Source organism: Oncorhynchus tshawytscha, linkage group LG21 (assembly GCF_018296145.1).
Source record: "Oncorhynchus tshawytscha isolate Ot180627B linkage group LG21, Otsh_v2.0, whole genome shotgun sequence".
NCBI classification, from domain to species: Eukaryota; Metazoa; Chordata; class Actinopteri; order Salmoniformes; family Salmonidae; genus Oncorhynchus; species Oncorhynchus tshawytscha.
The window spans coordinates 43,268,529-43,278,528 of NC_056449.1; the positions used below are offsets into that span (position 1 = coordinate 43,268,529).

Sequence of the window (10,000 nt, forward strand, 5' to 3'; positions counted from 1 at the left end):
ACTAGCGGTGTGTTGAGTTGTATCCACCCTTCTGTCCCTCCCTTCTCCCATCTCTCTATCCATCCTTCTGTCCCGAAGAGAGAGGTGAGACTCCTGACCACGGAAGACCGGGGACTCTGTTCACGGAGACTGGGGGGTCTGACTCCTGTTCACGGAGACTGGGGGGTCTGACTCCTGTTCACGGAGACTGGGGGGAGTGGGACTCCTGTTCACAGAGACTGGGGGGTGGGACTCCTGTTCACAGAGACTGGGGTGGGACTCCTGTTCACAGAGACTGGGGTGGACTCCTGTTCACGAGGAGACGGGGGTGGGACTCCTGTTCACGGAGACCGGGTGTGAGAATGTGATGAAGCCCCATGTAAAGTTTGGTGGGTGAGGAAGTGTAGTGGAATCATTGTTAGCGTTAAGTATCTTGCTAGCTGGATCGAATTCTCCCGTTAGCTAGCCAGAGAAATGTTGAGCAACATTAGCCAACTTAACTGATCAAATATTTGAGTTGGTGTTAAAATGGTGTTAAAATTAGCTGGCTTATGAAGTCAGACAAACTGCTAGCTACCGTTACAACATCAGATGAGCTAACCTTAGTAACAACATCAGATGAGCTAACCTTAGTAACAACATCAGATGAGCTAACCTTAGTAACAACATCAGATGAGCTAACCTTAGTAACAACATCAGATGAGCTAACCTTAGTAACAACATCAGATGAGCTAACCTTAGTAACAACATCGGATGAGCTAACCTTAGTAACAACATCAGATGAGCTAACCTTAGTAACAGCATCAGATGAGCTAACCTTAGTGAGCTAACACTTCCGTACTTCCGGGCGCCGACAGAGATGGCCGCCTCGCCGCGTTCCTAGGAAACTATGCAGTTTTTTGTTTTTTACGTGTTATTTCTTACACTAGTACCCCAGGTCATCTTAGGTTTCTTTACATACAGCCGAGAAGAACTACTGAATATAAGATCAGCGTCAACTCACCATCGTCACGACCAGAATATGTTTTCGCGGCCGAAGTCCTGTGTTCTGCCTTACAACCAGTGTAACCGAGTGGATCACATGCAGCGACCAACGACTCAGAAAAAGGGAAAGCGAAGCGGTCTTCTGGTCAGACTCCGGAGGCAGGGCACATCGTGCACCACTCCCTAGCATTCTTCTTGCCAATGTCCAGTCTCTTGACAGCAAGGTTGATGAAATCCGAGCAAGGGTAGCATTCCAGAGGGACATCAGAGACTGTAACGTTCTTTGCTTCACGGAAACATGGCTCACTGGGAGACGCAATCCGGCCCGGTGCAGCCAGCGGGTTTCTCCACGCATCGCGCCGACAGAAACAAACATCTTTCTGGTAAGAAGACGGGCGGGGCGGCGTATGTCTTATGGCCAACGTGACATGGTGTGATGAAAGAAACATACAGGAACTCAAATCCTTCTGTTCACCTGATTTAGAATTCCTCACAATCAAATGTAGACCGCATTATCTACCAAGAGAATTCTCTTCGATTATAATCACAGCATTATATATCCCCCCAAGCAGACACATCGATGGCTCTGAACGAACTTTATTTAACTCTCTGCAAACTGAAACGATTTATCCGGAGGCTGCATTCATTGTAGCTGGGGATTTTAACAAGGCTAATCTGAAAACAAGACTCCCTAAATTTTATCAGCATATCGATTGCGCAACCAGGGGTGGAAAGACCCTGGATCATTGTTACTCTAACTTCCGCGACGCATATAGGCCCTGCCCCGCCCCCTTTCGGAAAAGCTGACCACGACTCCCATTTTTTTGATCCCTGCCTACAGACAGAAACTAAAACAAGAAGCTCCCACGCTGAGGTCTGTCCAACGCTGGTCGACCAAGCTGACTCCACACTCCAAGACTGCTTCCATCACGTGGACTGGGAGATGTTTCAGACAAGGGTCAGATAACAACATTGACGAATACGCTGATACGGTGTGCGAGTTCATTAGAACGTGCGTTGAAGATGTCGTTCCCATAGCAACGATTAAAACATTCCCTAACCAGAAACCGTGGATTGATGGCAGCATTCGTGTGAAACTGAAGGCACGAACCACTGCTTTTAATCAGGGCAAGGTGTCTGGTAACATGACTGAATACAAACAGTGCAGCTATTCCCTCCGCAAGGCTATCAAAGTACAGAGACAAAGTAGAATCTCAATTCAACGGCTCCAGACACAAGAGGTATGTGGCAGGGTCTACAGTCAATCACGGACTACAGGAAGAAACCCAGCCCAGTCACGGACCAGGATGTCTTGCTCCCAGGCAGAATAAATAACTTTTTGCCCGCTTTGAGGACAATACAGTGCCACTGACACGGCCTGCAACGGAAACATGCGGTCTCTCCTTCACTGCAGCCGAAGTGAGTAAGACATTTAAACGTGTTAACCCTCGCAAGGCTGCAGGCCCAGACGGCATCCCCAGCCGCGCCCTCAGAGCATGCGCAGACCAGCTGGCCGGTGTGTTTACGGACATATTCAATCAATCCCTATACCAGTCTGCTGTTCCCACATGCTTCAAGAGGGCCACCATTGTTCCTGTTCCCAAGAAAGCTAAGGTAACTGAGCTAAACGACTACCGCCCGTAGCACTCACATCCGTCATCATGAAGTGCTTTGAGAGACTAGTCAAGGACCATATCACCTCCACCCTACCTGACACCCTTGACCCACTCCAATTTGCTTACCGCCCAAATAGGTCCACAGACGATGCAATCTCAACCACACTGCACACTGCCCTAACCCATCTGGACAAGAGGAATACCTATGTGAGAATGCTGTTCATCGACTACAGCTCGGCATTCAACACCATAGTACCCTCCAAGCTTCGTCATCAAGCTCGAGACCCTGGGTCTCGACCCCCGCCCTGTGCAACTGGGTACTGGACTTCCTGACGGGCCGCCCCCAGGTGGTGGGGGTAGGCAACAACATCTCCTCCCCGCTGATCCTCAACACTGGGGCCCCACAAGGGTGCGTTCTGAGCCCTCTCCTGTACTCCTGTTCACCCACGACTGCGTGGCCATGCACGCCTCAACTCAATCATCAAGTTTGCGGACGACACAACAGTGGTAGGCTTGATCACCAACAACGACGAGACGGCCTACAGGGAGGAGGTGAGGGCCCCTCGGAGTGTGGTGTCAGGAAAATAACCTCACACTCAACGTCAACAAAACTAAGGAGATGATTGTGGACTTCAGGAAACAGCAGAGGAACACCCCCATCCACATCGATGGAACAGTAGTGAGAGGGTAGCAAGTTTTAAGTTCCTCGGCATACACATCACAGACAAACTGAATTGGTCCACTCACACAGACAGCATCGTGAGGAAGGCGCAGCAGCGCCTCTTCAGCCTCAGGAGGCTGAAGAAATTCGGCTTGTCACCAAAAGCACTCACAAACTTCTACAGATGCACAATCGAGAGCATCCTGGCGGGCTGTATCACCGCCTGGTATGGCAACTGCACCGCCCTCAACCGTAAGGCTCTCCAGAGGGTAGTGAGGTCTGCACAACGCATCACCGGGGGCAAACTACCTGCCCTCCAGGACACCTACACCACCCGATGCTACAGGAAGGCCATAAAGATCATCAAGGACATCAACCACCCGAGCCACTGCCTGTTCACCCCGCTGCCATCCAGAAGGCGAGGTCAGTACAGGTGCATCAAAGCTGGGACCGAGAGACTGAAAAACAGCTTCTATCTCAAGGCCATCAGACTGTTAAACAGCCACCACTAACATTGAGTGGCTACTGCCAACACACTGTCAATGACACTGACTCTACTCCAGCCACTTTAATCATGGGAATTGATGGGAAATGATGTAAATATATCACTAGCCACTTTAAACAATGCTACCTTATATAATGTTACTTACCCTACATTGTTCATCTCATATGCATACGTTGATACTGTACTCTATATCATCGACTGCATCCTTATGTAATACATGTATCACTAGCCACTTTAACTATGCCACTTGGTTTACATACTTATCTCATATGTATATACTGTACTCGATATCATCTACTGTATCTTGCCTATGCTGCTCTGTACCATCACTCATTCATATATCCTTATGTACATATTCTTTATCCCCTTACACTGTGTATGACAGTAGTTGTGGAATTGTTAGTTAGATTACTTGCTCGTTATTACTGCATTGTCGGAACTAGAAGCACAAGCATTTCGCTACACTCGCATTAACATCTGCTAACCATGTGTATGTGACAAATAAAATTTGATTTGATTTGATTTTTAGTAACAACATCAGATGAGCTAACCTTAGTAACAACATCAGATGAGCTAACCTTAGTAACAACATCAGATGAGCTAACCTTAGTAACCTAACCAATATTAACTGGTGTACGAGACTCCTTGCCGTTCCTCAAGTTATAAAGTGTTAGTTGCTTACTGGACCCTGGCAATCTGTGTGAAATGTTAACTAGCCAACAAAAACAAATGTTTTCCCTCTACAGTATCTGGTTATTTTTCAGAATGAGAGAATTAGGTGAAAATGAGGCATTGCTTGTTAAACAAGTGGATTCAGGGTTAAGGTGTAGCTGGAGCCGGGCCTGGTTTAAATTGGATGCTACTATAGAGGTGAAAGAAGAACCACACACTTTCTCTCTCACTTCTTCAATACAGTGGATTGAAAGGGGGTATGCTGGGTGTTACTCTCTGCCTGAAAGAGATCATTTATGCCAACAAAGGGTATCATGCTCTGCTGTCACATTGTAGAACAGACGTCCAGAGGCAGAACGTGTACAATGTAATAATGTGCAGTGCAGACCAAATATATTGCTTTTGTTGTGAGTGTGAGAGAGGGGGTATTATTACATGTGTTACTCAGTGGATGTTGTTTCTGTGCACATGAAGCCTTGTGCGCTTGATGGATGTCTACTATAGTGGCCACTATAACAGAGCAACAATAGAATGTCTGTTTGTTTCATTCGATTTCTACTTGAAGATGTTTTTGCCAAGTGCAAATATTTATTTTTTATTTTTATATTTATATAAGGCTATTATAAAGGCTGTCATGGTAACAGTCGTTCTATTATAAAGGCTGTCATGGTGGTAAGGCTGTCAGGCGTTCTGTCATGGTAACAATCATTCTATTGTAAAGGCTGTCGTGGTAACTATTATAAAGGCTGTCGTTCTATTGTAAAGGCTGTCGTGGTAACAGGCGTTCTATTGTAACGGCTGTCGTGGTAACATGCCTTCTATTGTAACGACTGTCATGGTAACAGGCCTTTATTGTAACGGCTGTCATGGTAACAGGCCTTCTATTGTAACGGCTGTCATGGCTAACTGCAATATTGTTTTTTTTTCTCAAGACTTGAGTGTCATTTGCAGTAAAGGGGGCAGGCGTTTTCTCTAACACTAAATATACATGTGTATTTTACAGTTATAAGGGAGGTATAATATTATATTTAGTTGTTTTATAAATTGATGATGCTATATTTAGAAAAACATGTCATTTCAGGCCGTATTCATAGTTTTGTTGAATAGGAAATTCATTAGATATAGTATTTAATTGAATAGGAAATTCATTAGATATAGTATTTAATTGAATAGGAAATTCATTAGATATAGTATTTAATTGAATAGGAAATTCATTAGATATAGTATTTAATTGTCATTTATACCTGAGGTCGTGTCCTCTGAAGTCAGTAGAAGTATCAGTAACCAGAAAGGTGAGATTGTAACCTTTCTTAAAGTACGCAGCATTTACTAGTTGTTGTTTATGGACTCTAATTATAAATAATTACTTTTGGGGTATATGTAGATTACATTTTCGTAACATTTAGTTAAATTTTCGTTAAATGTAACGGAAATGTAACTGTAAAATGTGTTAACAGGCTAAAATTCTGAACAGGCTAAAGGTTTGGGATCCATTCCAGGCACTTTAATAAATCTTGTTAGGGAGGATGTTCCTGTGGCGGGATCAAATCAGCGGATATTTTAGAGCGCCACCTATTGTTTTCGATAAAACTCAAACTTTCATTAAAACACACGTACAAGGTAGTGAATTAAAGCTACACTCGTTGTGAATCTAGCCACCAAGTCAGATTTGTAAAATGCTTTTCGGCGAAAGCATGAGAAGCGAATATCTGATAGCATGCACCCCGAATACCAGACCGTCAACAAAACAACAGATTTTGCGGTAGCCGGCGCTACCCAAAACGCAGAAATAAAATATAAAACATTCATTACCTTTGACGAGCTTCTTTCTTGGCACTCCTATATGTCACATAAACATCACAATTGGGTCTTTTTTCCCGATTAAATCCGTCATTGTATACCCAAAATGTGATTTGCTGACGACCGGTCTGATCCAGAAAAATGCCCCTTTACAAGACGCAACGTCACTTTTAAAATTACAAAAGTTGCCTATATACTTTTACAAATCACTTCAAATTACTTTTCTAAACCAACTTTAGGTATTAATAAACATTAATAATCTATTAAATTGATCACGGGGCGATCTGTATTCGATAGCAGCAAGTCTTGAAATCATCGTCCATGTTTTCACATTCAAAACATCCTGTGGTGAGCCCAAAGAAAGGAAATGCGTCACACTACCAAACCAAGGATAAAACAGACTGAAAATGACAGCATTGGCGACATCGTGTGGAAGCTGTAGGCGTTTACAGGGGATTGCCATGTATTTTCTTCAGCCAAAGACAATACATTGACTGGCGGATGGATATTATTTTTGTGTTTTTGGTGACCCGTTTTTCGAAGGATTTTGACTCCTAAACACATTCTGTTATAGCCACAGACACGATTTAACCAGTTTTAGAGACTTCAGAGTGTTTTCTATACACACACACTTATCATATGCATATACTATATTCCTGGCATGAGTAGCAGGACGCTGAAATGTTGTGCGATTTTTAACAAAAAGCTGCGAAAATTCGCAGCCTCCTTAAGAGGTTTTAACAGGCTAAAGGTTTGGGATCCATTCCAGGCACTTTAACAGGCTAAAGGTTTGGATCCATTTAAATCCAGGCACTTTAACAGGCTAAAGGTTTGGATCCATTTAAATCCAGGCACTTTAACAGGCTAAAGGTTGGGATCCATTTAAATCCAGGCACTTTAACAGGCTAAAGGTTTGGATCCATTTAAATCCAGGCACTTTAACAGGCTAAAGGTTGGGATCCATTTAAATCCAGGCACTTTAACAGGCTAAAGGTTGGGATCCATTTAAATCCAGGCACTTTAACAGGCTAAAGGTTGGGATCCATTTAAATCCAGGCACTTTAACAGGCTAAAGGTTGGGATCCATTTAAATCCAGGCACTTTAACAGGCTAAAGGTTGGGATCCATTCCAGGCACTTTAACAGGCTAAAGGTTGGGATCCATTTAAATCCAGGCACTTTAACAGGCACTAGTCATGAGAGGAACCTGCATCCCGAGTGGTGCCCTTTTTCCTAGTGCACTACTTTGGGGTCCTGGTCAAATGTAGTGTACGATATGTAGTGTACGATATGTAGTGTACGATATGTAGTGCACGATATGTAGTGCACGATATGTAGTGTACGATATGTAGTGTACGATATGTAGTGCACGATATGTAGTGTACGATACAGGGCAAAGTGTTCCATATGATGTGCTGTGTGTATACCATAACACACATCCCCATACCATCTGTCAGAGAGAGAGAACATTCTTCAGAAACAGACTGCATGATGAGATGCTGCTGAATATTAGATGAGTGGATGGACTGTATCGTGTGTGTGTGTGTGTGTGTGTGTGTGTGTGTGTGTGTGTGTGTGTCTCATGTGTTCCCACGGGTGAAGGTCTGTTGAAGAGGTGTGTATGGATGTAGTCAGTGTATGAAAGGTGTGTGTACTGTGTATGAACAGCAGGTTGATGTGGATCTTGTCTTCCCAGGGGTAGAGGTCCGTTGAAGAGGTGTGTGTGTGTGTGAACAGCAGACTGATGTGTGTGTGTGAACAGCAGACTGATGTGTGTGTGTGAACAGCAGACTGATGTGTGTGTGTGTGAACAGCAGACTGATGTGTGTGTGTGAACAGCAGACTGATGTGTGTGTGTCCTGTGTTCCCAGGGGTAAAGGTCCGTTGAAGAATACCTCTGATGTCATCAGTGCTGCTAAGAAGATTGCTGAGGCTGGATCCAGGATGGATAAACTGGGCCGCACCATCGCAGACCAGGTAGATTACGCTGTTCCATATCTCACCATCTAGCACTTTCCCTTGATCCTTCCCTACCTCTTCCTCCCTCCCTCTTCCTTCCTCCCTCCCTCTTCCTCCCTCCCTCTCTCTTCCTCCCTCCCTCTCTCTTCCTCCCTCTCTCTTCCTCCCTCCCTCCCTCCCTCCCTCCCTCCCTCCCTCCCTCCCTCCCTCCCTCCCTCCCTCCCTCCCTCCCTCCCTCCCTCCCTCCCTCCCTCCCTCCCTCCCTCCCTCCCTCCCTCTCTCTTCCTCCCTCCCTCCCTCTCTCTTCCTCCCTCCCTCCCTCTCTCTTCCTCCCTCCCTCCCTCTCTCTTCCTCCCTCCCTCCCTCTCTCTTCCTCCCTCCCTCCCTCTCTCTTCCTCCCTCCCTCCCTCTCTCTTCCTCCCTCCCTCTCTCTTCCTACCTCCCTCTCTCTTCCTACCTCCCTCTCTCTTCCTTCCTCCCTCTCTCTTCCTCCCTCTCTCTTCCTACCTCCCTCTCTCTTCCTACCTCCCTCTCTCTTCCTACCTCCCTCTCTCTTCCTCCCTCCCTCTCTCTTCCTCCCTCCCTCTCTCTTCCTCCCTCTCTCTTCCTCCCTCCCTCCCCTCCCTCCCTCTCTCTTCCTCCCTCCCTCCCTCTCTCTTCCTCCCTCCCTCCCTCTCTCTTCCTCCCTCCCTCCCTCTCTCTTCCTCCCTCCCTCCCTCTCTCTTCCTCCCTCCCTCTCTCTTCCTCCCTCCCTCTCTCTTCCTACCTCCCTCTCTCTTCCTTCCTCCCTCTCTCTTCCTACCTCCCTCTCTCTTCCTTCCTCCCTCTCTCTTCCTCCCTCTCTCTTCCTACCTCCCTCTCTCTTCCTACCTCCCTCTCTCTTCCTACCTCCCTCTCTCTTCCTCCCTCCCTCTCTCTTCCTCCCTCCCTCTCTCTTCCTCCCTCTCTCTTCCTCCCTCCCTCCCTCCCTCCCTCTCTCTTCCTCCCTCCCTCCCTCTCTCTTCCTCCCTCCCTCCCTCTCTCTTCCTCCCTCCCTCCCTCTCTCTTCCTCCCTCCCTCCCTCTCTCTTCCTCCCTCCCTCCCTCTCTCTTCCTCCCTCCCTCTCTCTTCCTCCCTCCCTCTCTCTTCCTACCTCCCTCTCTCTTCCTTCCTCCCTCTCTCTTCCTCCCTCTCTCTTCCTACCTCCCTCTCTCTTCCTCCCTCTCTCTTCCTCCCTCCCTCTTCCTACCTCCCTCCTCCTAGTCTGTTTAATTCGCTATCTCTCTTTCAATCCCTGTCTTGCTTCTCTGCCCCATCCCCCTCCTCTCTATCCCCCTCTCCTCTATCCCCCCTCTCCTCTATCCCCTCTCCTCTATCCCCCTCTCCTCTATCCCCCTACTCTATCCCTCTCCTCTATCCCCCTAATCTCTATCCCCCTAATCTCTATCCCCTCTCCTCTATCCCCCTAATCTCTATCCCCCTAATCTCTATCCCCCTAATCTCTATCCCCTAATCTCTATCCCCCTACTCTCTCTCCCCATCTCCTCTATCCCCCTCTACTCTCTATCCCCCTCCTCTATCCCTCTACTCTCTATCCCCCTCTCCTCTATCCCCTCTACTCTCTATCCCCCTCTACTCTCTATCCCCCTCTCCTCTATCCCCTCTACTCTCTATCCCCCTCTCCTCTATCCCCCTCTCCTCTATCCCCTCTACTCTCTATCCCCCTCTCCTCTATCCCCTCTACTCTCTATCCCCCCCTCTCCTCTATCCCCTCTACTCTCTATCCCCCTCTCCTCTATCCCCCTACTCTCTCTATCCCCCTCTCCTCTATCCCCCTCTCCTCTAT

General features: G+C 46.9%; 1 protein-coding gene across 1 annotated transcript in view; it reads left to right on the top strand.

The window, feature by feature from the left end:
* The window catches only part of LOC121838744 (catenin alpha-1-like), a 211,900-nt gene that overhangs the window by 153,976 nt on the left and 47,924 nt on the right, over nt 1-10,000 (top strand). The window contains exon 15 of the mRNA XM_042303028.1: nt 8,011-8,193. Coding sequence (XP_042158962.1) covers nt 8,011-8,193 — 183 coding nt within the window. The remainder of the gene's footprint in view (nt 1-8,010; nt 8,194-10,000) is intronic.